We start from the raw sequence: 27,868 nt of genomic DNA on the forward strand, positions 1-27,868 counted from the left end.
TGTACACATACAGTTGATCAGGTATATTTTGGGTTCTATTTTTAGACTATGTAGCATGTTCTTACTCTTTGTTTTCATATTTCTGCCTCAATGATACATTGTTCTATTTATTGCAGTTCTATAAACATCATTGCACCCCTTCTGAATTGTCATGGCTTTTTAATTTGTTTGATCAGCTCCATTTAAAATTTACAATCAGCCTTTGTGAAATTTTAACTCAAAACACATAAAATTTACAGGTGAAGTAAAAGATAATTGTTTTATATAAGAAATTAGTCCTTTCCTCTAAAGAAATCAGTATACATATTCATTTGTATAATTATTTATATGTGACTTTCAGAAGCATTATTTAACATTAGAATGTTGCTTTTTTTCAAGATATTACAAATTTGACCTTCTCTTTGTCTTCTACTCAGTTGTTTCCATTTCCATTTAAATTAACTACCCAGCAACATTAATTCTATAGTTTGTGTGCCAGGCATTGATGTCTTATAGCAGATAATTTTTCTATTTTTATATTAAAATTTTGATGAAAAAAGAAAAATTGCATACATAAATGAAAATAATCCAGATCACAAAGCTGTTATAAAAACTTTTAATATTACCAGAATTTAAACAAGAAAAATAACCGGTAATTAGTGACCACACATGTTTTATCTTCTCCCAAATCTGAGACCAAAACAAAAAGCCATGAAGTATTTTCTTTGTCACTGTCTTCCTGTGTCTATGAAGTGCAGTCATTTTCAGTATTTTGCTCATAATCCTTGTCATTATCATTGCTCACTGTGACCTAAAAATGTATGATGTGTTAGTAAACTGAAAACTTTTCAAAGTTTCAATATTTCAAAAACAAGGTTTTCCATTAACAATTTATAAAATCATCTGTGATTTCTTTTAAAGAGCTCTTTCTTAATAGATCATGAGAAGATATTATTTTCATCAAGAATATCTCCTGGTTAAGGCTTGGAAGGTGAGATGAAGCATAGCACAACCTTACTCATACTCACTCATCACTAGGGTTTTCCTAGAGTGCTAGCCAGGCATAAGGACAATTGTTATAAGATATTCCAGCCAAACTTATGCTATTGGGGTGGGAGCCCTCCCTGTGAATCATACGAATTCTCACCCACATATTAAAAATACCCAGAACTCCTAAGCTAAGTTCCAGATGGAAGAAGAGAGAACTGCCCCTTTACTGCAGGCTGTTCTGCAGGTTATCCTCACTTGCAGACAACTGCAGCCAGATTAGGAGCTGTCAGTTGCCAACATTTCTAAGTCTGTGCATATTTGACAGTTTTAGGTTAGCAAGGATCTGTCTTAGGGTCTTTGCGGGTAGTAGGATTCCTGAAAATTGGCAGGAAGCTTGGTAAAGTGAACCAGTTCCTGCTTTTATTGATATTAGATACAATTGGTCAGAAATCCACTTGAAAACCCTGGGAACCCCATTTAATACTGGCCCCATGAGATCATGCAGGAATACCTCAAAACAGCAGCACAAGCCCTGGGAAAATTATTTATATTCTGTAAATGCTTGGAGGTACCAAGACACTCACGGACTCTTCAGAAACTCACGGTGAAGAGAACTCAAGTGCCTGGATACAAGCCATTAAAATCTCAGGGTTTCTAGTGAATCTAAAGCAGTAAAAGACCATGATGCTTTGCTTTATGACTGCTTTAATTTTCACTCATCCCTTCCTGAGGTTCCAGGGCTTTGTTCCACAGTCACTGCCCAGACCCAGACCAGGTTACCTCCAGCATCTGAATCCATTCATTCATCCTTCTCAGAAGATTGTCTCTTTCACTCATCTCCTCTGTCATTTTGACTCTAAATGCCTCAAAGGCTCTTCCTTGGTCCTCAAACTTTTGCTGCAATTCATTAAACTTTTGCTCAAAAAGCTCCTTTCCCCTCTCAGTGGCCTCTCTTCTGGCTTGTTCTTCTGCTCCAGGAAGATTATACACAGGGAAGAAAACAATAGTCAGCCCTGAGAGCTACAACCCTCATCCCCCACCCCTCCACTTTCTCAGTGACCAAACTGTCTTGAAAAACGCAAATGGACATGTCTGAATTCACCTGTGATCACATATCAAGGGCAGGTGTGAGAGTGTGCTAGGAAAGGCACTGACTAGCCGGATAGATGTACAACCATAACTGGGCTTGTTTTCACATGTAGCAGAGCGTGTTCAGGGAAGGAGAAGAAGGTCTCTGCTTCTGGAAGTTCCTCCTGTCATAGTTCTCAGAAGGCATTGCAGGAAACTTCCTACCCCACTTGAGCTGGGCCCTCCCAGTACCTGCTGAGGTCTTTTCACTTTCTCTTATCTCCTCTGTCATTTTGGCTCTTAATCCCTTGAAGGCTCTTTCTCGTTCTTCCAGATTTTTCTGCAGCTCTTTAACCTTTTGTTCAAGAGACTCCTTTTCCCTTTCAGCTGCCTCCCCTTTGGCCTGCTCTTCTGCTCAAGGGCAATGTTTGAAAGGGAAGGAACCAACAGTCAGATCTGAGAGCTACAACTCTCCCAATTCCCAACCCTCCACGTTCTCCGTGACCAAACTGTTGTGAAGAAGCATGTGGACACGTCTAAATTTACCTGTGACCACATATCAAGGGCAGGTTTGGGAATGTGCTAGGAAAGGCCCTGACTGGCTAGATGGAGTTACAACCACAACTTTCCTTCTTATTTTCAGATGAAGCAGAGTGAGTTCACAGGAGGAGTGGAGCTTCTGGAAGCTCCTCCTGTCACAGTTCTCAGAGGGCATTGCAGGAACCTACCCACCCCACTGTGAGCTGAGCCCTCCCGAGTACCTGCTGAGGCCTTTTTCCTTTCATTCAACTCCTCTGTCATTTTAACTCTTAGTATCTCGAAGACTCTTTCTTGGTCCTCCAACTTCTGCTGCAATTCTTCAATCTTTTGTCCAAGAGGCTCCTTTTCCCTCTCACCTGCCTCCCCTTTGGCCTGCTCTTCTGCTCAAGGGTGATGTTTGAAAGGGAAGGAACCAACAGTCAGATCTAAGAGTTACAACTCTCCCAATTCCCAGCCCTCCACGTTCTCCATGACCAAACTGTTGTGAAGAAGCATGTGGACACGTCTAAATTTACCTGTGACCACATATCAAGGGCAGGTTTGGGAATGTGCTAGGAAAGGCCCTGACTGGCTAGATGGAGTTACAACCACAACTTTCCTTCTTATTTTCAGATGAAGCAGAGTGAGTTCACAGGAGGAGTGGAGCTTCTGGAAGCTCCTCCTGTCACAGTTCTCAGAGGGCATTGCAGGAACCTACCCACCCCACTGTGAGCTGAGCACTCCCATGTACCTGCTGAGGCCTTTTTCCTTTCATTCAACTCCTCTGTCATTTTAACTCTTAGTATCTCGAAGACTCTTTCTTGGTCCTCCAACTTCTGCTGCAATTCTTCAATCTTTTGTCCAAGAGGCTCCTTTTCCCTCTCACCTGCCTCCTTTTTGGCCTGCTCTTCTGCTCAAGGGTGATGTTTGAAAGGGAAGGAACCAACGGTCAGATCTAAGAGTTACAGCTCTCCCAATTCCCAGCCCTGCACGTTCTCCGTGACCAAACTGTTGTGAAGAAGCATGTGGACACGTCTAAATTTACCTGTGACCACATATCAAGGGCAGGTTTGGGAATGTGCTAGGAAAGGCCCTGACTGGCTAGATGGAGTTACAACCACAACTTTCCTTCTTATTTTCAGATGAAGCAGAGTGAGTTCACAGGAGGAGTGGAGCTTCTGGAAGCTCCTCCTGTCACAGTTCTCAGAGGGCATTGCAGGAACCTACCCACCCCACTGTGAGCTGAGCCCTCCCGAGTACCTGCTGAGGCCTTTTTCCTTTCATTCAACTCCTCTGTCATTTTAACTCTTAGTATCTCGAAGACTCTTTCTTGGTCCTCCAACTTCTGCTGCAATTCTTCAACCTTTTGTCCAAGAGGCTCCTTTTCCCTCTCAGCTGCCTCTCTTTTGGCCTGCTTTTCTTCTTCTGGAAGATTTTAGATAGGGAAGAAAACAACAGTTAGCCCTGAGAGGTAGAGCCCACCATACCCCAAACTTCCACTCTGTCAGTGACCACGCTGTTGTGAAAAAGGAGATGGACATGTCTAAATACACCTGTGACCACACACAAGGGCAGGTTTGGGAACCTTCTAGGAAAGGCCCTGACTGACTGGCTGGACCTACAACCGCAATTAGCCTTGTTTTTGCAGATGTAGCAGAGTGTGTTCACAGAAAGAGAAGGTGCCTGTTTCTGGAAGTTCCTTCTGTCAGAGTCTCAGAGGGCATTGCAGGAATCTACCCACCCCACAGTGAGCTGAGGTCTCCCCTGTACATGCTACGTTCATTTCTGCATCATAAAGGAGCTCACCTTTCTTCATGTAGTGTTCCTCTAGTATTTCTGGTATCCTCAGTAGGCACTGGAGACAAGAAAGAGGCAAAGACATGTCAGGTAGGTCTGACCTGAACTTCCACTGAAATGTTCTGAGAAATGAACTGTTCTGAATAACATTCCCTGGTTGCTTCCCACTCTTCAAGTAAATTTACCAGATCCTGCCTGCCTCACTACCTACCTCTCTAGCCTCCTTGCCAGTTTTGCTTCTACCACCCATGCTAAGTTCCACCAGTCAGAAGAATGTGCAGTTTTACAAATCGGTAACCTTGGTTGCTTTCATATTTTTTTCATATGCTGTATTTTACTGCTTGTGACTCTTCTGGTAACATCCCCCCTTGGATAATATGTACAAATTTTCAAAATTTACATCACACTCTGCACCACATTAACTAATTGAAGAATAAAAATCATATGATTATCTCAATAGATGCAGAAAAAGCTTTTGACAAAATCCAACACCCATTTATGATTAAAAACTCTCCAGAAAGTGGGCATAGAGGGAACCTACCTCAACATAATAACAGCCATATACGACAAACCTACAGCTAGCATCATACACAACATTGAAGAGATGAAAGCATTCCCTCTAAGATTAGGAAAAAGACAAGGATGCCCACTCTCACCACTTTTATTCAACATAGATTTGGAAGTCCTATCTATGGCAATCAGAGAAGAAAAAGGAATCCAAATTGGAAAAGAAGAAGTAAAACTGTCACTGTTTGCAGATGACATGATACTATACATAGGAAATCCTAAAGACACTTCCAGAAAACTACTAGCATTCATCAATGAATTTGGTAAAGTTGCAGGCTGCAAAATTAATACACAGAAATCTCTTGCATTTCTATACATTAACAATGAAAGATCAGAAAGAGAAACTCAAGAAACAATCCCATTTACCATTGCATCAAAAAGAATAAAATACCTAGGAATAAACTTACCTAAAGAGACAAAAGACCTGTACTCCAAAAACTATAAGACACTTATGAAAGAAATCAAAGACACAAACAGATGGAAAGATATACCATGTTCTTGGATTGGAAGAATAAATATTGTCAAAATAACTATACTACCCAAGGCAATCTACAGATTCAATGAAATTCCTATCAAATTACCAATGGCATTTTTCACAGAACTAGAACAAAAAATCTTAAAATTTTTATGGAGACAAAAAAGACTCCAAATAGCCAAAGCAATCTTGAGAAAGAAAAAAAGAGCTGGAGGAACCAGGCTCTCTGACTTCAGACTATACTACAAAGCTATAGTCATCAAACCAGTATGGTACTGGCACAAAAATAAAACTATAGATCAAAGGAACAGGATAGAAAGCCCAGGAATAATCCCACACACCTATGGTCAATTAATCTAAGACAAAGGAGGCAAGACTGTACAATGGTAGAAAGACAGTCTCTTCAATAAATGGTGCTGGGAAAACTGGATAGCTACATGTAAAAAAATTAAATTAGATCATTCTTTAACACCATACACAAAAATAAGCTCAAAATGGATTAAAGACCTAAATGTGAGACCAGACACTATAAAACTCCTAGAGGAAAACATAGGCAGAACACTCTGTGACACAAATTGCAGCAATATCTTTTCCGATCTGGCTCCCAGAGTAATGGAAATAAAAACAAAAATAAACAAATGGGACCTAATTAAACTCAAAAGCAAAGGAAACGATAAACAAAATGAAAAGACAACCCACAGATTGGGAGAAAATATTTGCAAATGATGTGACCAGCAATGGATTAGTCTCCAAAATCTACAAACAGCTCATGTGGCTTAATATCATCAAAACAAACAACCCAATAAATAAATGGGCAGAAGACCTAAATAGACATTTTTCCAAGGAAGACAAACAGATGGCCAAGAGGCACATGAAGAGATATTCAACATCACTAATGATTAGAGAAATGCAGATCAAAAATACAATGAGATATCACCTCACACCAGTCAAAATGGCTATCATCAAAAAATCCACAAACAATAAATGCTGGAGAGGGTGTGGTAAGAAGGCAACCCCCCTACACTGTTGGTGGGAATGTAAATTGGTACAGACACTGGAGAACAGCATGGAGGTTCCTTAAAATCTAAAAATAGAGCTACCATATGACCCTGAAATCCCACTCCTGGGCATATATCCAGAGAAAAACATGGTCTTAAAGGATACATGCACCCCAATATTCATTGCAGCATTGTTTACAATAGCCAAGACATGGAAGCAACCTAAATGTCCATTGACAGAGGAATGGATAAAGAAGATGTGGTAAATATATACAATGGAATATTACTCAGCCATAAAAAAGAATGAAATAATGCCATTTGCAGCAACATGGATGGACCTAGAGATTGTCATACTGAGTGAAGTAAGTCAGACAGAGAAAGAGAAATATCGTATGATACTGCTTATATAGGGAATCTAAAAATAAATTATACAAATGAATGTATTTACAAAACAGAAATGGACTCACAGACTTAGAAAATGAACTTATGGTTACCAGGTGGGGAAGGGTAGAGGGAAAGGATAGTTAAGGAGTTTAGGATTGACATGTACACACTCTATATTTAAAAAGGATAACAAACAAGGACCTACTGTATAGCACAGGGAACTCTGCTCAGTCTTTTGTGGCAGCCTGGATGGGAGGGGAGTCTGGAGGAGAATGGATACATGTATATGTAAGGCTGAGTCGCTTTGCTGTGCACCCGAAACTACCACAACATTGTTAATTGGCTAAACTCCAATATAAAATAAAAAGGTAAAAAAAAGAAACTGGATCAGAGAGATAGTTAAGACAAGAGTCAAAATTTCAAATGTTCTATTCCATTATGGTTTATCCCAGGATATTGAATATAGTTCCCCGCACTATACAGTAGGACCTTGTTAAAAAAAGCAAAATTTTACACGACACTCTTCCTCCAGGAAGGTTCCCTAAAGCACCTTCCCCAAGTGAAATCATTGTATATACTTCGGTAAATTTGTATCAATTATACATTTTAAATGTATGAAATTTATGGTTTGTGAATTATTAATTTTAAAAATTTTTTGTCTTTTAATTAATTTATTTATTTTTGGCTGTGTTGGGTCTTCGTTTCTGTGCGAGGGCTTTCTCTAGTTGCAGCGAGCAGGGGCCACTCTTCATTGTGGTGCGCAGGCCTCTCAGTGTCACAGCCTCTCTTCTTGCGGAGCACAAGCTCCAGACTCACAGGCTCAGTAGTTGTGGCTCATGGGCCTAGCTGCTCCGTGGCATGAGGGATCTTCCCGGACCGGGGCATGAACCCGTGTCCCCTGCATCGGAAGGTGGACTCTCAACCACTGCACACCAGGGAAGCCCGAAATACTCTATTAGGGCTACTAGTAAGTGGCTTAAGTCCCTCAGCTTTCCTTGTGAAATATTGGGTTTACATTATATAATCTTTGTGCTTCCTCAGCTCTAGCATCCTGAGTTTCTATCTACAGGGTATGATTAACAGTAATACAACTAAAAGCAAAGTAAGTATAAAGAAAGACCTGGTAAGAGAATCTTCCAAGAGGAACTTGGATTGCTATGAATGAGACAGAGCGCACAGAAAAACAACAAGCTCGATAACTTAAGTGTGTTCCAAGGACATATGGGAACTTTGCAAGTGTTCAGTCAAGGAGGACATCTGAGTGCCTGTACTATACTGACTTTGCTTCGGAGGTCAGAGAGATTTCCAGAAGAAGTGCCTGAGTTTGGAAAAGAAGGAGATAAAATAGAGTAATATCATCTATTAGAACTCTCTTACTCAGAGGAATCAGGATCTTTCTACCATGAATGGCAATAAATCTGTGGCCAATAAAGTGGCCTTGAGGGAGAGAGGGTAACATGAAGAATTAACTATTAAGACAAATTACATGTAGTGCTTCAGTAACTTCTCCTGCTTCTATTAGATACACTCCATTAGAATATCCACCTGATAACCCTGGGAACCCCATTGAATGTTGGCTCCATGAGATCATTCAAGGATCCCTCAAAACAGCAGCACATAAACCATTAGCCAGACTCATCAAGAAAAAAAGGGAGAAGACTCAAATCAATAGAATTAGAAATGAAAAAGGAGAAGTAACAACTGACACTGCAGAAATACAAAGGATATGAGAGATAACTACAAGGAACTCTATGCCAATAAAATGGACAGCCTGGAAGAAATGGACAAATTCTTAGAAATGCACAACCTTCCAAGCCTGAACCAGGAAGAAATAGAAAACATGAACAGACCAATCACAAGTGATGAAATTGAAACTGTGATTAAAAATCATCCAACAAACAAAAGCCCAGGACCAGATGGCTTCACAGGTGAATTCTATCAAACATTTAGAGAAGAACTAACACCCATCCTTCTCAAACTCTTCCAAAATATAGCAGAGGGAGGAACACTCCCAAACTCATTCTACGAGGCCACCATCACCCTGATACCAAAACCAGACAAAGATGTCACAAAGAAAGAAAACTACAGGCCAATATCACTGATGAACATAGATGCAAAAATCCCCAACAAAATACTAGCAAACAGAATCCAACAGCACATTAAAAGGATCATACACCATGATCAAGTGGGGTTTATCCCAGGAATGCAAGGATTCTTCACTATATGCAAATCAATCAATGTGAAATACCATATTAACAAATTGAAGGAGAAAAACTGTATGATCATCTCAATCGATGCAGAGAAAGCTTTCAACAAAATTCAACACCCATTTATGATAAAAACCCTCCAGAAAGTAGGCATAGAGGGAACTTTCCTCAACATAATAAAGGCCATATATGACAAACCCACAGCCAGCATTGTCCTCAATGGTGAAAAATCGTCCACTAAGATCAGGAACAAGTCAAGGTTGCCCACTCTCACCACTATTATTCAACATACTTTTGGAGGTATTAGCCACAGCAATCAGAGAAGAAAAAGAAATAAAAGGAATCCAAATCGGAAAAGAAGAAGTAAAGCTCTCACTGGTTGCAGATGACATGATACTATACATAGAGTATCCTAAAGATGCTACCAGAAAACTACGAGAGCTAATCAATGAATTTGGTTAAGTAGCAGGATACAAAATTAATACACAGAAATCTCTAGCATTCCTATACACTAATGATGAAAAATCTGAAAGTGAAATTAAGGAAACACTCCCATTTACCATTGCAACAAAAAGAATAAAATATCTAGGAATAAACCTACCTAAGGAGACAAAAGACCTGTATGCAGAAAATTATAAGACACTGATGAAAGAAATTAAAGATGATACAAATAGATGGAGAGATATACCATGCTCCTGGGTTGGAAGAATCAATATTGTGAAAATGACTCTACTACCCAAAGCAATCTACAGATTCCATGCAATCCCTATCAAACTACCAATGGCATTTTTCACAGAACTAGAACGAAAAATTTCAAAATTTGTATGGAAACGCAAAAGACCCCGAATAGCCAAAGCAATCTTGAGAAAGAAAAACGGAGCTGGAGGAATCAGGCTCCCAGACTTCAGACTATACTACAAAGCTACAGTAATCAAGAGAGTATGGTACTGGCACGAAAACAGAAATATAGATCAATGGAAGAGGATAGAAAGCCCAGAGATAAACCCATGCACATATGGTTCCCTTATCTTTGATAAAGGAGGCAAGAATATACAGTGGAGAAAAGACAGCCTCTTCAATAAGTGGTGCTGGGAAAACTGGACAGGGACATGTAAAAGTATGAGATTAGATCACTCCCTAACACCATACACAAAAATAAGCTCAAAATGGGTTAAAGACCTAAATGTAAGGCCAGACACTATCAAACTCTTAGAGGAAAACATAGGCAGAACACTCTATGACACATATCACAGCAAGATCCTTTTAGACCCACCTCCTAGAGAAATGGAAATAAAAACAAAAATAAACAAATGGGACCTAATGAAACTTAAAAGCTTTTGCACAGCAAAGGAAACCATAAACAAGACCAAAAGACAACCCTCAGAATGGGAGAAAATATTTGCAAGCAGCTCATGCAGCTCAATATCAAAAAAACAAACAATCCAATCCAAAAATGGGAAGAAGACCTAAATAGACATGTCCCAAAGAAGATATACAGATTGCCAACAAACACATGATAGAATGCTCAACATCATTAATCATTAGAGAAATGCAAATCAAAACTACAGTGAGATATCATCTCACACCGGTCAGAATGGCCATTATCAAAAAATCTACAAACAATAAATGCTGGAGAGGGTGTGGAGAAAAGGGAACCCTCTTGCACTGTTGGTGGGAATGTAAATTGATACAGCCACTATGGAGAACAGTATGGAGCTTCCTTAAAAAACTAAAAATAGAACTACCATACAACCCAGCAATCCCCCTACTGGGCATATACCCTGAGAAAACCATAATTCAAAAAGAGTCATGTACCAAAATATTCATTGCCGCTCTATTTACAATAGGCAGGACATAGAAGCAACCTAAGTGTCCAACAACAGATGAATGGATAAAGAAGATGTGGCACATATATACAATGGAATATTACTCAACCATAAAAAGAAACGAAACTGAGTTATTTGTGGTGAGGTGGATGGACCTACAGTCTGTCATACAGAATGAAGTAAGTCAGAAAGAGAAAAACAAATACTGTATGCTAACACATATATATGGAATCTAAGAAGGAAAAAAAAAAAGAAAAGGTCCTGAAGAACCTAGGGCCAAGATGGGAATAAAGACACAGACCTACTAGAGAAAGGACTTGAGGATATGGGGAGGGGGAAGGGTAAGTTGTGACAAAGTGAGAGAGTGGCATGGACATATATACACTACCAAACATAAAATAGATAGCTAGTGGGAAGCAGCCGCATAGCACAGGGAGATCAGCTCGGTGCTTTGTGACCACCTAGAGGGGTGGGATAGGGAGGGTGGGAGGGAGCTAGATGCAAGAGGGAAGAGATATGGGAACATATGTATATATATATAACTGATTCACTTTGTTATAAAGCAGAAACTAACACACCATTGTAAAGCAATTATACTCCAATAAAGATGTTAAAAAAAAAAAAAAACAGCAGCACAAGCCCTGGGAAAATTATTTATATTCTGTAAATGCTTGGAGATACCAAGGTCCTTATGGACTGTTCATAAGCTCACTGTTTACCAAACTAAAGTGCCTGGATATAAGCCACTAAAAACTCAGGGCTTCTAGTGAATCAAAAGCAGTAAAGGACAATAGTGCTTTTCTCTATGACTTTGATCTAATTTTCACCCATCCCTTCCTGTGGTTCCAGGTTTTGTGCCACTGTCACTGCCCTGACCCAGACCAGGTTACCTCCAGCATCTGAATCCTTTCATTCACCTTTCTCAAACGGTTGTCTCTTTCTCTCATCTCATCTGTGATTTTGACTCTAAATCTCTCGAAGGCTCTTTCATGGTCCTCCAACTTTTGCTGCAATTCTTTAACTTTTTGCTCAAGAAGCTCCTTTTCCCATTTAGCGACATCTCTTTTGGCCAGATCTTCTGCTCCCAGAATATTTTAGAGAGAAAAGAAAACAACAGTCAACACTGAGAGCTACAACTCCCCAACCAACAACCCTTGCTTTCTGAGTCACCTAAGCATCTGGGAAAAACAGATGGACATGTCTAAATTCACCTGTGACCACACATAGGGACAGGTGTGAGAATGTGCCAAGAAAGGGTATCACTAGCTACCTGGAGGTACAACCACAACTCTCCTTGTTATTTTCAGATGTAGCAGAGTGTGTTCACAGAAGGAGGAGAAGGTCCCTCTTTCAGGAAGTTCCTCCTGTCAGAGTCTCAGAGGGCACTGCAGGAACCTACATACCCCACTGTGAGCTGAGCCCTCACCTGTACATGGTGAAGTCTTTTCTCTTTCTCTTATCTCCTCTGTCATTTTGACCCTTAATTCTTCAGAGACTCTTTCTTGGTCCTCCAGCTTTTCCTGCAGCTCTTTAACCTTTTGCTCGAGAAGTTCATTTGCCCTCTCAGCTGCCTCCCTCTTGGCACGCTCTTCTGTTTGAGGAAGATGTTAGAGAAGGAAGGAAACAATAGTCAGATCTGAGGGCTGTAACCCTTCACCGCTCCCCATCCTCTAACTTCTTTGTGACCATACTGTTGTGAAAAAACAGATGGAAATGTCTGAATTCACCAGTGTCCACACACCAAGGGCAGGGTGGAGAATCTCCTGGGAAGATCCCTGACTAGCAGGCTGGACCTACAACCACACCTTGCAGTGTTCTTTCCCAATGAAATAGAATGTGTTCACAGATGAGAGGAAGCTCCCTGCTTCTGGAAGTTTCTCCCATCAGACTTCTCAAAGGGCATTGCAGGAAACTACCCAGTGCCTTGTGTGCTGAGCCCGTCCATGTACCTGCTGAGGCCTTTTCTCTTTTTCTTATTTTCTCTGTCATTTTGCCTATGAATCCTTCAAAGTCTTTTTCTTGGTCCTCCACCTTCTGCCATATCTCTTTATACTTTTGCTTTAGAAGCTCCTTTTCCCTCTCTGATGGCTCTCTTTCAGTCCATTCTGCTTGTCCAAGAAGATTTTAGAAAGGGAAGAAAACACAGTCAGCCCTGAGAGGTACAACCTTCTGCATCCACTAAACCTCTACTTTCTCAGTGACCAAACTGTTGTAAAAAAGGAGATGGCTGAGGCTGTATTCACCTGTGATCACATATCAAGGGCAGGTTTGGGAATGTGCTAGGAAAGACACTGACTGGCTGGCTGGACCTAAAACCACAACTGGCCTTGTTATTTTCAGATGAAGCAGAGTGTGTTCATAGAAGGAGAAGTCCCTGCTTCTGGAAGTTCCTCCTGTCAGAGTTCTCAGAGGGCATTGCAGGAACCTACCCACCCCACTGTGAGCTGACCCCTCCCCTGTACCTGCTAAGGTCTTTGCTGCATCACTAAGGAGCCCATCTGTCTTCATGCAGCATTCTTCTAGTTCCTCCTTTATCAACCCTATTCTCTGGAGACACAAAGTGGCAAAGACATGTCAGGCAGGTCAAACCTGAACTTCCACTGATATATTCTGAGAAAAGAACTATTCAGAATAACACTCCTTGGTTGTGTCCAACTGCCTACAATAAAGTTTCCAAGATCCTGCCTACATTGCTACCCCTCCAGCCTCCTCTTCCAGTGTTGCTTCCACCAGCCATGGAGGTTCCACCAGTCAGAATAATGTGCAGTTTTACAAATACATAACCTTGGGCAATTTCATATTTTTCATATGTTGTTTTTTCTGCTTCTGGCTCTTCAGGTAACATCCCACCATGGATAATATGTACAAAATTTTCAAAATTTACATCACACCTCTTCCAGGAAGATTCACTAAACCACCTTCTCCATGTGAAATCACTGTACATTTACATTCATAAATTTGTATCAGTTGTACACTTAAATGTATGAAATTTATGGCTTGTGAATTACATCTCAATAAAACTCTTTAAATAAACTTGAATTACTACATCTCAGAGAAAAGTGCTGAAATACTCTCTTTAAGGCTACTAGTAGGGCTTCCCTGGTGGCGCAGTGGTTGAGAGTCCGCCTGCCGATGCAGGGGACACGGGTTCGTGCCCCGGTCCAGGAAGATCCCACATGCCGTGGAGTGTCTGGGCCCATGAGCCATGGCTGCTGAGCCTGCACGTCCGGAGCCTGTGCTCCGCAATGGGAGAGGCCACAACAGTGAGAGACCCGCATACTGCAAAAAAGAAAAAAAAAAGACTAATATTAAGTGTCTTTATCCCCTGAGCCTTCCAGGTGAAATGTAGGGTTTGCTTTTTATAATGTCTATAGTTCCTCACAGCTGTAGCTTCCTCATATTCTATCTAAAGTGTATGATTAACAGTAATACAACTAAAAGAATAATAAAGATAATGAAAGATCTGGTAAGAGAAGCTCCACAGAGGAACTTGAGCTGCTATGAATGGGAAAGAGCACACAGGAAAAATAACGATCTCAAAATAACTTAAAGTCTGTTCCAAGCACATAAGGAAATTTTGCAAGTGTTCAGTCAAGGAGGACATTTGAGTGTCTGTACTGACGTTGCTTCAGAGGTCAGACATATATCCAGAAAAGTGCTTCAGTTTGGAATTGAGTAATATAGTCTATTAGAACTCTCTTACTCAGAGAAATCAGGATCCTTCTACTATGAATAGCAGTAAATCTGTGGCCAATAAGATGGATTTTAGGTAGTGAGGGAAACATGAAGAATCAAATATTAAGACAAATTACCATGTACTGCTTCAGTAACTTCTCCTGCTTATATTAAATATACTCAGAATACCTACTTGTTAAACTGAGAACCTCAATTAATATTGATTCCTTGAGACCATTCATGAATCTCTCAGAACAGCAGCACAAGCCCTGGGAAAGTTATTTATGTTCTATAAATGCTTAGAGGTCCAAGGTCCTCCTGGGCTCTTCAAAAACTGTGAACTGAATTCAAGTTCTTGGATAGAAGCCATTAAAATCTCAGGGCTTCTAGTGAATCAAAAGCAATAAAAGACAATGGCTCTTCTCTCTATGACTTTGCTTTAATTTTCACCCACCCTGTCCTGAGGTTCCAGGGCTTTGTTCCACAGTCACTGCCCTGACCAGACCAGGTTACCTCCAGCATCTGAATCCTTTCGTTCATCTTTCTCAGAAGGTTGTCTCTTTCTCTCATCTCCTCTGTCATTTTGACTCAAAATCCCTTGAAGGCTCTTTCTTGGTCCTCCATCTTTGGCTGCAATTCTTTAACCTTTTGTTTAAGAGGCTCCTTTTCCCTCTCAGCTGCCTCTCCTCTGGCCCACTCTTCAGCTCCAGGAAGAATTTATTTATTTTTTTTATTTTTATTTTTTTATTAGTTTCTGCTTTATAACAAAGTGAATCAGTCATACATATACATCTGTTCCCACATCCCTTCCCTCATGCATCTCCCTCCCTCCCACCCTCCCCATTCCACCCCTCCAGGCGGTCACAAAGCACCGAGCTGATCTCCCTGTGCTCTGCGGCTGCTTCCCACTATCTATCTACCTTACGTTTGGTAGTGTATATATGTCCATGCCTCTCTTTCGCTTTGTCACAGCTCACCCTTCCCCCTCCCCATATCCTCAAGTCCATTCTCAAGTAGGTCTGTGTCTTCATTCCCGTTTTACCCCTAGGTTCTTCATGACATTTTTTTTTAATTCCATATATATGTGTTAGCATACGGTATTTGTCTTTCTCTTTCTGACTTACTTCACTCTGTATGACAGACTCTAGGTCTATCCACCTCATTACAAATAGCTCAGTTTCGTTTCTTTTTATGGCTGAGTAATATTCCATTGTATATATGTGCCACATCTTCTTTATCCATTCATCCGATGATGAACACTTAGGTTGTTTCCAGCTCCGGGCTATTGTGAATAGAGCTGCAATGAACATTTTGGTACATGTCTCTTTTTGAATTATGGTTTTCTCAGGGTATATGCCTAGTAGTGGGATTGCTGGATCATATGGTAGTTCTATTTTTAGTTTTTTAAGGACTCTCCATACTGTTCTCCATAGTGGCTGTACCAATTCACATTCCCACCAGCAGTGCAAGAGTGTTCCCTTTTCTCCACACCCTCTCCAGCATTTATTGTTTCTAGATTTCTTGATGATGGCCATTCTGACTGGTGTGAGATGATATCTCATTGTAGTTTTGATTTGCATTTCTCTAATGATTAATGATGTTGAGCGTTCTTTCATGTGTTTGTTGGCAGTCTGTATATCTTCTTTGGAGAAATGCCTATTTAAGTCTTCTGCCCATTTTTGGATTGGGTTGTTTTTTTTTCTTTTTCTTTTTTTTGCTATTGAGCTGCATGAGCTGTTTATAAATTTTGGAGATTAATCCTTTGTCAGATGCTTCATTTGCAAATATTTTCTCCCATTCTGAGGGTTGTCTTTTGGTCTTGTTTATGGTTTCCTTTGCTGTGCAAAAGCTTTGAAGTTTCATTAGGTCCCATTTGTTTATCTTTGTTTTTATTTCCATTTCTCTAAGAGGTGGGTCCAAAAGGATCTTGCTGTGATTTATGTCATAGAGTGTTCTGCCTATGTTTTCCTCTAAGAGTTTGATAGTTTCTGGCCTTACATTTAGGTCTTTCATCCATTTTGAGCTTATTTTTGTGTATGGTGTTAGGGAATGATCTAATCTCATACTTTCACATGTCCCTGTCCAGTTTTCCCAGCACCACTTATTGAAGAGGCTGTCTTTTCTCCACTGTACATTCCTGCCTCCTTTATCAAAGATAAGTTGACCATATGTGCGTGGGTTTATCTCTTGGCTTTCTATCCTGTTCCATTGATCTATCTTTCTGTTTTTGTGCCAGTACCACACTGTCTTGATTACTGTAGCTTTGTAGTATAGTCTGAAGTCAGGGAGCCTGATTCCTCCAGCTCCGTTTTTCGTTCTCAAGATTGTTTTGGCTATTCGGGGTCTTTTGTTTCTCCAAACAAATTTTGAAATTTTTTGTTCTAGTTCTGTGAAAAATGCCAGTGGTAGTTTGATAGGGATTGCATTGAATCTGTAGATTGCTTTGGGTAGTAGAGTCATTTTCACAATATTGATTCTTCCAATCCAGGAGCATGGTATATCTCTCCATCTATTTGTATCATCTTTAATTTCTTTCATCAGTGTCTTGTAATTTTCTGCATACAGGTCTTTTGTCTCCTTAGGTAGGTTTATTCCTAGATATTTTATTCTTTTTGTTGCAATGGTAAATGGGAGTGTTTTCTTGATTTCATTTTCAGATTTTTCATCATTAGTGTACAGGAATGCCAGAGATTTCTGTACATTAATTTTGTATCCTGCTACTTTACCAAATTCATTGATTAGCTCTAGTAGTTTTCTGGTAGCATCTTTAGGATTCTCTATGTATAGTATCATGTCATCTGCAAACAGTGACAGCTTTACTTCTTCTTTTCCAATTTGGATTCCTTTTATTTCCTTTTCTTCTCTGATTGCTGTGGCTAAAACTTCCAAAACTAAGTTGAATAAGAGTGGTGAGAGTGGGCAGCCTTGTCTTGCTCCTGATCTTAGTGGGAATGTTTTCAGTTTTTCACCATTGAGGACAATGTTGGCTGTGGGTTTGTCATATATGGCCTTTATTATGTTGAGGAAAGTTCCCTCTATGCCTACTTTCTGCAGGGTTTTTATCATAAATGGGTGTTGAATTTTGTCGAAAGCTTTCTCTGCATCGATTGAGATGATCATATGGTTTTTCTCCTTCATCTTGTTAATATGGTGTATCACATTGATTGATTTGCATATATTGAAGAATCCTTGCATTCCTGGAATAAACCCCACTTGAACATGGTGTATGATCCTTTTAATGTGCTGTTGGATTCTGTTTGCTAGTATTTTGTTGAGGATTTTTGCATCTATGTTCATCAGTGATATTGGCCTGTAGTTTTCTTTCTTTGTGACATCCTTGTCTGGTTTTGGTATCAAGGTGATGGTGGCCTCATAGAATGAGTTTGGGAGTGTTCCTTCCTCTGAGATTGTTTGGAAGAGTTTGAGAAAGATGGGTGTTAGCTCTTCTCTAAATGTTTGATAGAATTCGCCTGTGAAGCCATCTGGTCCTGGGCTTTTGTTTGTTGGAAGATTTTTAATCACAGTTTCAATTTCAGTGCTTGTGATTGGTCTATTCATATTTTCTATTTCTTCCTGATTCAGTCTTGGCATGTTGTGCATTTCTAAGAATTTGTCCATTTCTTCCAGGTTGTCCATTTTATTGGCATAGAGTTTCTTGTAGTAATCTCTTGTGATCTTTTGTATTTCTGCAGTGTCAGTTGGTACTTCTCCTTTTTCATTTCTAATTCTATTGATTTGAGTCTTCTCCCTTCTTTTCTTGATGAGTCTGGCTAATGGTTTGTCTATTTTGTTTATCTTCTCAAAGAACCAGCATTTAGTTTTATTGATCTTTGCTATCGTTTCCTTCATTTCTTTTTCATTTCTTTCTAATCTGATCTTTATGATTTCTTTCCTTCTGCTAACTTTGGGGGTTTTTTGTTCTTCTTTCTCTAATTGCTTTAGTTGCAGGGTCAGGTTGTTTGCTCGAGATGTTTCCTGTTTCTTAAGGTGGGATTGTATTGCTATAAACTTCCCCCTTAGCACTGCTTTTGCTGCGTCCCATAGGTTTTGGGTCATCGTGTCTCCATTGTCATTTGTTTCTAGGTATTTTTTAATTTCCTCTTTGATTTCCTCAGTGACCACTTCGTTATTGAGTAGTGTATTGTTTAACCTCCATGTGTTTGTATTTTTTACAGATCTTTTCCTGTAATTGATGTCTAGTCTCATAGCATTGTGGTCGGAAAAGATACTTGATACAATTTCAATTTTCTTAAATTTACCAAGGCTTGATTTGTGACCCAAGATATGGTCTATCCTGGAGAATGTTCCATGAGCACTTGAGAAAAATGTGTATTCTGTTGTTTTTGGATGGAATGTCCTATAAATATCAACTAAGTCCATCTTGTTTAATGTATCATTTAAAGCTTGTGTTTCCTTATTTATTTTCATTTTGGATAATCTGTCCATTGGTGAAAGTGGGGTGTTAAAGTCCCCTACTATGATTGTGTTACTGTCGATTTCTCCTTTTATGGCTGTTAGTATTTGCCTTATGTATTGAGGTGCTCCTATGTTGGGTGCATAAATAGTTACAATTGTTATAGCTTCTTCTTGGATCGATCCCTTTATCATTATGTAGTGTCCTTCTTTGTCTCTACTAATAGTCTTTATTTTAAAGTCTATTTTGTCTGATATAAGAATTGCTACTCCAGCTTTCTTTTGATTTCCAGTTGCATGGAATATCTTTTTCCATCCCCTTACTTTCAATCTGTATGTGTCTCTAGGTCTGAAGTGGGTCTCTTGTAGACAGCATATATATGGGTCTTGTTTTTGTATCCATTCAGCCAATCTGTGTCTTTTGGTGGGAGCATTTAGTCCATTTACATTTAAGGTAATTATTGATATGTATGTTCCTATTCCCATTTCCTTAATTGCTTTGGGTTCGTTATTGTAGGTATATTCCTTCTGTTGTGTTTCTTGCCTAGAGAAGTTCCTTTAGCATTTGTTGTAAAGCTGGTTTGGTGGTGCTGAACTCTCTCAGCTTTTGCTTGTCTGTAAACGTTTTAATTTCTCCATCAAATCTGAATGAGATCTTTGCTGGGTAGAGTAATCTTGGTTGCAGGTTTCTCTCCTTCATCACTTTAATTATGTCCTGCCACTCCCTTCTGGCTTGTAGAGTTTCTGCTGAGAGATCAGCTGTTAACCTGATGGGGATTCCCTTGTGTGTTATTTGTTGTTTTTCCCTTGCTGCTTTTAATACGATTTCTTTGTGTTTAATTTTTGACAGTTTGATTAATATGTGTCTTGGCGTATTTCTCCTTGGATTTATTCTGTATGGGACTCTCTGTGCCTCCTGGACTTGATTAACTATTTCCTTTCCCATATTAGGGAAGTTTTCAACTATAATCTCTTCAAATATTTTCTCAGTCCCTTTCTTTTTCTCTTCTTCTTCTGGAACCCCTATAATTCAAATGTTGGTGCGTTTATTGTTGTCCCAGAGGTCTCTGAGACTGTCCTCTGTTCTTTTCATTCTTTTTTCTTTATTTTGCTCTGCAGCAGTTATTTCCACTATTTTATCTTCCATCTCACTTATCCGTTCTTCTGCCTCAGTTATTCTGCTATTGATCCCATCTAGAGTATTTTTCATTTCATTTATTGTGTTTTTAATCGATGCTTGATTCATCTTTAGTTCTTCTAGGTCCTTGTTAACTGTTTCTTGCATTTTGTCTATTCTATTTCCAAGATTATGGATCTTGGAAATAGAATCTTGGAGCAGCTTTACTATCATTATTCTGAATTCTTTTTCAGGTAGACTGCCTATTACCTCTTCATTTGTTAGGTCTGGTAGGTTTTTATCTTGCTCCTTCACCTGCTGTGTGTTTTTCTGTCTTCTCATTTTGCTTATGTTACTGTGTTTGGGGTCTCCTTTTTTGCAGGCTGCAGATTCGTAGTTCCCGTTGTTTTTGGTGTCTGTCCCCAGTGGCTAAGGTTGTTTCAGTAGGTTGTGTAGGCTTCCTGGTGGGGGTACTAGAACCTGTGTTCTGGTGGTTGAGGCTCGATCTTGTCTTTCTGGTGGACAGGTCCACGTCTGGTGGTGTGTTTTGGGGTGCCTGTGGCCTTATTACGTTTTTAGGCAGCCTCTCTGTTAATGGGTGGGGTTGTGTTCCTGCCTTGCTAGTTGCTTGGCATAGGGTGACCAGCACTGTAGTTTGCTGGTCGTTGACTGAAGCTGGGTGCTGGTGTTGAGATGGAGATCTCTGGGAGATTTTCGCTGCTTGATATTATGTGGAGCTGGGAGGTCTCTTGTGGACCCGTGTCCTGAAGTTGGCTCTCCCACTTCAGAGGCACAGCACTGACTCCTGGCTGCAGCACCAAGAGCCTTTCATCTACCCGGCTCAAAATAAAAGGGAGAAAAAGTAGAAAGAAAGAATTAATAGAAGAAATAAAGAGAGAGAGAAAGAAAGGAAGAAGGAAAGAAAGGAAGGAAGGAAGGAAGAAAGAAAGAAAGGAGTGAGGGAGGAAGGATGGAACGAAAGAAAGAAAGGAGGGAGAGAGGGAGGAATGAAAGAAAAAGGAAGAGTGAATGGAAGAAGGGAGGGCAGGAGGGAGGAAGGAAAGAAAGAAAGAAAGACAGGAGGGAGGGAGGGAGGAAGGAAAGAAAAAGAAAGTGAAAGGAAGAGGCGTGGGAGGGAGGGAGGAAGGAAAGAAAGACAGGAGGGAGGGAGGGAGGGAGGAAGGAAAGAAAAAGAAAGAGTGAAAGGAAGAAGGGAGGGTGGGAGGAAGGAAAGAAAGAGAGAAAGAAGGAAAGGAGGGACGAAGGGAGGGAGGGAGGAAGGGAAGGTAGGAAAAAAAGAAAGAACAGGTAAAATAAAATAGAATAAAGTATGAAATATAGTAGCGTTATTAAAATTAAAAAGTAATTATTGAAAAAAAAAAACGGACTGATAGAACCCTGGGACATATGGTGGAAGCAAAGCTATACAGAGAGAATCTTACACAGAAGAATACACATACACATTCACAAAAAGAGAGCAGGAGGAAAAATCAAAAATCTTGCTCTCCAAGTCCACCTCTTCAATTTGGGATACTTCGTTGTAAAAAGAGGAAAAGGAATCTTACACAGAAGAATACACATACACATTCACAAAAAGAGAGCAGGAGGAAAAATCAAAAATCTTGCTCTCCAAGTCCACCTCTTCAATTTGGGATACTTCGTTGTAAAAAGAGGAAAAGGGCGAGAAGTCTGAAATCTTGCTAAGTCCACCTCCTTAATTTGGGATAATTCGTTGTAAAAAGAAGAAAAGGGGGGAAAGTCTTAAATCTTGTCCTCAAAGTCCACTTCCTCAATTTGGGATGATTCGCTGTCTATTCATGCACTCCACAGACGCAGGGCACATCAAGTGGACCGTGGAGCCTTAATCCGCTGCCTCCAAGGCTGCACAGAGAGATTTCCCTGTCTCTTCTCTGCTCTCACAGCTCCTGGGTCTCAGCCTTGGACCGGGCCCCGCCTCTGCGCGTAGGTCGCTGGAGGGCGTCCGTTCTTCGCTCAGACAGGACGGGTTTAAAGGAGCCGCTGATGCGGGGGCTCTGGCTCACTCAGGCAGAGGGGAGGGAGGGGCGCGCAGAGTGGGGCGGGCCTGCGGCGGCAGAGGCCGGAGTGACGTTGCAGCAGCCCGTGGTGCTCCGTGCGTTTTCCCGGGAAAGCCGTCCCCGGGTTCCGGGACCCCGGCAGTGGCGGGGTGCACAGGCCCCCCGGAAGGCGGGGCGGACAGTGACCCGCGCTCGCACACAGGCCCCGCGGTGGCGGCAGCAGCAGCAGCCCCAGCGTCCCACGCCCGTCTCCGAGGTCCGCACCTTTAGCCGCGGCTCGCGCCCGTCTCCGGCGCTTCCCAAAGCAGCCCTCTTAATGGCCTCTCCTCGCGCACCAGGAAACAAAAGGGAAGAAAAAGCCTCTTGCCTCTTCGGCAGCTCCAGACCCTTTCCCCGGACTCCCTCCGGGCTAGCCGTGGTGCACTAACCCCTTCATGCTCTCTTCCTGCCGCCAGCCCCAGTCCTCTCCCTGCGCTCCGACTGAAAGCCGATACCCGAGCCTCAGCTCCCAGCCCCGCCCGGCCCGGCGGCCGAGCAGACAAGCCTCTCGGGCTGGTGTGTGCCTGAGGGCACCGATCCTCTGTGCCGGAATCTCTCCGCTTTGCCCTCCACACCCCTGTTGCTGTGCTCTCCTCCACTACTCTGAAGCTTTCCCCCTCCGCCACCTGCAGTCTCCGCCCGCGAAGGGGCTTGTGGTGTGTGGAAACCTTCCCTCCTTCACGGCTCCCTCCCACTGGTGCAGGTCCCATCCCTACCCTTTTGTCTCTGTTTATTCTTTTTTCTTTTGCCCTATCCAGGTATGTGGGGAGTTTCTTGCCTTTTGGGGGGTCTGAGGTCTTCTGTCAGCGTTCAGTAGGTGTTCTGTAGGAGTTGTTCCACGTGTAGATGAATTTCTGATGTATCTGTGGGGAGGAAGGTGATCTCCGCGTCTTACTCTTCCGTCATCTTCCCCGAGAGCCCAGGAAGTATTTAAAGTAGGAAGAAAACAAGAGTCAGATCTGAGAGCTACACCCTCCTGTATCCAACCCCCCACTTTCTCAGTGACCAAACTGTAGATAAAGCAGGTGGACACATCTAAATTCACCTGTGACCACACATCAAGGGCAGCTTTGGAAATGTGCTAGGAATGGCCCTGGCTGCCTGGCTGGACCTACACCAGCTTGCCTTGTTGTTTTCACATGTAGTAGAGTGTGTTCTGGGAAGGAGAAGAAGGTCCCTGTTTCAGGAAGTTCCTCCTGTCCAAGTCTCACAGGGCACTGCAGGCAGCTACCCACACCTCTGTGGGCAGAACCCTCCCCTGTACCTGCTGAGGTCTTCTCTCTTTCTCTTATCTCCTCTGTAATTTTGGCTCTTAATCCTTCCAAGAGTCTCCTTTGGTCCTCCAACTTTTGCCACAGCTCTTTAACCTTTTGCTCAGAAGGGTCTTTTTCCCTCTCAGCTGCCTCTCTTTTGGCACACTCTTCTGTTCCAGGAAGATTTAGAGAGGGAAGGAAACAACAGTCAATCCTGAGAGCTACAACCCCTCATCCCCCAAACCTCGACGTTCTCAGTGACAAAACTGACTGGAAAAAGCAGATGGACAGGTGTGAATCCACCTGTGACCACATATCAGGGCGCATGTGGGAATGTGCTAGGGAAGGCCACTACTGGCTGCCTGGACCTATAACCACAACTCTCCTTGTTATTTTCAGATGAAGCAGGGTGAGTCCACAGGAGGAGAGGAAGATCCCTGCTTCTGGGAGTTCCTCATGTGAGAGTCTGAGAGGGCATTGCAGGAACCTACCCACCCCACTGTGAGCTGAGCCCTCCCTTGTACCTGCTGAGGTCTTTTCTGAAACATGAAGGAGTTCACCTTTCTTCATGTAGTGTTCCTCTTGTTCTTCTGTTATTTTTCTTATGATCTGGAGACACAAAGGGGCAAAGACGTGTCAGGCAGGTCAAACCTGAACTATTCTGAAATATTCTGAGAAATCAACTGTTTCAAGTAACATTCCCTGGTTGCTTCCCACTGCCTACAAGTAAAGTTTCCAGATCTTGCCTACCTCTCTGCCAGTGTTGCTTCCCCCCAAATGCTAGCTTCCACCAGTCAGAAGAATGTGCAGTTTTACAAATAGGTAATTTGGGGTTTTTTTATATTTTTCACATGCTGTTTTTTCTGCTTGTGGCTCTTCTGATACATCCCACTTTGAATAAGATGTACAAGTTTTTCAAAACTTACTTTACATACCCCTTCCAGGAAGATTTCAGAAAACACCTTCCCCATGTGAAATCACTGTACATTTACATGGGTACATTTGCATCAATTGTATATTTTTAATAAACAAGATTTATATTGATAGTTTTTAAATTATATCTCAATAAAACTGCTTAAAGAAAACTGAATCACTCCATCTCAGAAAAAATATTGCAATACTCTCTTTTCGGCTACTAGTAAGTGTCAACTCCCTGAGCCATGCTTATGAGATGTTGGATTTACATTATAGAATCTCTATGGTTCACCGCAGCTGTAACAACCTGAGATTCTATCTATAGGGTATGATGAACAGTACTACAACTAAAAGCAAAATAAAGATAAAGAATGATCTGGTAAGAGCATCTTCTCAGAGGAACTTAGCTTACTGTGAATGGAAAGAAGTACAGAAAAAGCAACAAGCTCAACATAACCTAAGTGTGCTCCAAGCACATCAGGAAACTTTGGACATGTTCTGTCAAGGAGGACATCTGAGTGCTTTTGCTTTGCTTCAGAGGTTAGACAGATGTCCAGAAAAAGTGCCTGAGTTTGGAAGAGGAGGAGATAACTTGGAGTAATATAGTGATTTAGACTCTTACCCACAGGAATCAGGATCCTACTACTATGAATAGCAGTAAATCTGTGGGCAATAAGGTGGCCTCGAGGTAGAGGGGGTAACATGAAGAATCAACGATTAAGACAAATTACATGTACTGCTTCAGTAACTTTTCCTGTTGATATTAGATACTCTCAGAATGTCTACTTGATAATCCTGAGAACCCATAAAATATTGAATCCATGAGGTCATCCAGGAATCCCTCAAAAGAGCAGCACAAGCCCTGGAAAAGTTATTTATATTCTATAAATACTTGGAGGTACCAAGGTCCTCCTGAGATCTTCAGAAAACTTGCTGTGATCAGAACTCAAATGCCTGGATATAAGCCATTAAAATCTCAGAGCTTCTAATGAATCAAAAGCAGTGAAGGGCAATGGTGCTTCTCTCTAGGACTTTGTTTTAATTTTCACCCTCCCCTTCCTGAGGTTCGAGGACTATTTCCATGGTCACTGCCCAGACCCAGACCAGATTACCTCCAGCATCTGAATCCTCTCGTTCAACTTTCTCAGAAGGTTGTCTCTTTCTCTCATCTCGTCTGTGATTTTGACTCTAAATCCCTTGAAGGCTCTTTCTTGATCCTCTAACATTTGTAGCAGCTCTTTAAACTTTTGCTCAAGAGGATCCTTTTCCTTCTCAGCTGCCTCTCTTTTGGCCTGCTCTGTTGCTCCAGGAAGATATTAGAGAGGGAAGAAAACAAAAGTCAGCCCTGAGAGCTACAACCCTTCATCCCCCAAACCTCCACTTTCTCAGTGACCAAACTGTCTTGAACAAGCAAATGGACATGTCTGAATTCACCTGTGACCATGCATCAAAGGCAGTTTTGAGATGGACATGTCTGAATTCACCCGTGACCACACATCAAGGGCAGTTCCTTTGCTAGGAAAGGCCCTGACTGGCTGCCTGGACCTATAACCACAACTCTTCTTGTTATTTTGAGATGAAACAGAGTGTGCTCATAGAAGGAGGTCCCTGCTTCTGGAAGTTCCTCCTGTCAGAGTCTCAGAGAGCATTGCAGGAACCTACCCACCCCTGTGTGAGCTGAGTTCTCCCCTGTACCTGCTAAGGATTTTCTGTGTCCTGAAGGAGCTCACCTTTATTCATGAAGCATTCCTCTAGTTCCTCTTTTATCTTCCCTGAGCTCTGGAGACAGAAAGGGGTAAAAACATGTCAGGCAGGTCAAACCTGGAATTCCATTGAAATATTCTGAGAAATCAACTGTTTCAAATAACATAAGCTGGTTGCTTCCCACTGTCTACAAGTAAAATTTCCAAGATTCTGCCTACCTCACTCCCCATGCAGCCTCCTTGCCAGTGCTGCCTCCTCCACCATGCCCCCCACCCCTCCCACCCCATCCCTGCCACATGCTAGCTTCCACCAGTCAGAAGAATGTGCAGTTTTACACATAGGTAACCTTGAACGCTTTCATATTTTTCATAATTTTTCTTCCACTTACAGTTCTTCTGGAGACATCCCACCCTGGATAATATGTAAAAATATTTCACAATTTACATACCACACCTCTTCCCGGAATATTTCCAAATACACCATCCCCACATGAAATCATTGGACATTGACCTTGGTACATGTGTATCAACTATACATTTTAAATGCATTAAATTTATGGTGCTTGTTTTATAGCTCAATAAAACCAGTTAAAGAAACTTGAATTACTCATCTCTCAGAAAAAAAAAACTGAAATACTGTCTTTAAGACTACTATACTCTCTTTAAGACTACTAGGAAGTTTCTAAGTTCCCTGAGCCTTCCGTGTGAAATGTTCAGTTTGTATTACATAACTCTATGGTTCCTCGCAGCTGTAGCATTCTGAGGTTCTATCTACAGGGCATGATTAACAGTAAGACAACTAAAAGCAAAGATAAAGAAAGATCTGGTAAGAGAATCTTCCCAGAGGAACTTGGCTTACTATGAATGGGAGAGAGTACACAGTAAAAGCAACAAGCTCAACATAACTTGTGTGTTTTCAAGTATTCAGTCAAGGAGGACATCTGAGTCTCTTTACTGACTTTGTTTCAGAGGTCAGACAGATTTCCAGAAAAAGTGCCTGAGCTTGGGAGAGGAGGAGATAAATTGGAGTAATATAGTCTATTAGAACTCTCTTACTTAAAAGAATCAGGATCCTTCTACTACGAATGGTAATAAACCTGTGGACAATAAGGTGGCCTCAAGGTAGCGGAAGTAACATGAAGAATCAACTATTGAGACAAATTACCATGTACTGTTTTAGCGACTCTGGTTTGTCATATTTGATGGAGTAGTCCATTACGTCTTGTCTATAGGCCGCCTTTGACAGTGCCGGGACAGTTTTGGTGGGAATCTCCTTCTGCATAGACACAATTTCCACACTAGGACAGAGGTTCTCCAAACAAGGAACCTCCCATTGTTGAAGGCATCCAGAAGGTCACCACAAGAATCCACAGTCCTGAATAAGGCAGGAAATTTAGGGAAGCAATGATCAATGATCAATAAATCTGAAACTACAAATCTAAAATGATTTTTTAATCCTATGTAGTATGAAAATCTTCATAAACCACATCTCCTTCTACTAAATTAGTGTTTTTTTCTATTAATCTTTACAGTTCTCCAGGTTACTGCACAATCATACAACTCTAGAACAAAAAAAATAAATAAATAATTCAATTATAAAATGGCCATAGGAATGAAATAAACGTTTCATATTAGACATCCCAATGGCTCACAGGTATATGAAAAGATGCTCAATGTCACTAATCATCAGGGAAATGCAAATCAAAGCCACAATGAATGATCACTTCACATCTGCTAGAATGGTTATTATCAGGAAGACAAGAGACAAGTATTGGTGAGGATGTGAAGGTAAAGGAACGCTTGTGCCCTGCTGGGAGGAACAGAAATTGGTTCAGCCACTATGGAAAACAGTATGAATATTCCTCAAATAACTAAAAGTAGGATTACTATATGATCCAGTACTTCTA

General features: G+C 41.3%; 2 protein-coding genes across 3 annotated transcripts in view; both read right to left on the reverse strand.

The window, feature by feature from the left end:
• Window positions 1–611: 611 nt before the first annotated feature.
• On the reverse strand, window positions 612–14,137 carry LOC309800170 (uncharacterized protein). Of its 2 annotated transcripts, none has more exons than XM_082614071.1 (11): window positions 13,273–14,137; window positions 12,760–12,915; window positions 12,237–12,401; window positions 11,728–11,888; window positions 4,363–4,411; window positions 3,817–3,981; window positions 3,308–3,466; window positions 2,799–2,957; window positions 2,290–2,448; window positions 1,750–1,937; window positions 612–790 (listed from the first exon to the last, which is right to left on the reverse strand). In XM_082614071.1, the coding sequence occupies exons 1-11, from the start codon at window positions 13,316–13,318 to the stop codon at window positions 725–727; spliced, it is 1,473 nt and encodes a 490-aa protein (XP_082470197.1). In that variant the 5' UTR covers window positions 13,319–14,137; the 3' UTR covers window positions 612–724. The 2 variants fall into 2 exon arrangements, with proteins under 2 accessions (XP_082470197.1, XP_082470196.1); XM_082614070.1 differs by having other exon boundaries at window positions 11,701–11,888.
• A 465-nt stretch (window positions 14,138–14,602) lies between these two features.
• The window catches only part of LOC309800173 (uncharacterized protein), a 33,417-nt gene continuing 20,151 nt past the window's right edge, over window positions 14,603–27,868 (reverse strand). The window contains exons 3-8 of the mRNA XM_082614074.1: window positions 27,127–27,336; window positions 25,989–26,037; window positions 25,371–25,555; window positions 23,868–23,952; window positions 23,355–23,513; window positions 14,603–15,189 (exon numbers count right to left, since the gene is read on the reverse strand). Of these exons, the coding sequence (XP_082470200.1) occupies window positions 15,074–15,189; window positions 23,355–23,513; window positions 23,868–23,952; window positions 25,371–25,555; window positions 25,989–26,037; window positions 27,127–27,243 (711 nt within the window). The 5' untranslated portion in view covers window positions 27,244–27,336 and the 3' untranslated portion in view covers window positions 14,603–15,073. The remainder of the gene's footprint in view (window positions 15,190–23,354; window positions 23,514–23,867; window positions 23,953–25,370; window positions 25,556–25,988; window positions 26,038–27,126; window positions 27,337–27,868) is intronic.

The sequence above is a fragment of the Mesoplodon mirus genome, assembly GCF_964341445.2.
Source record: "Mesoplodon mirus genome assembly, chromosome: 3".
NCBI lineage: Eukaryota > Metazoa > Chordata > Mammalia > Artiodactyla > Ziphiidae > Mesoplodon > Mesoplodon mirus.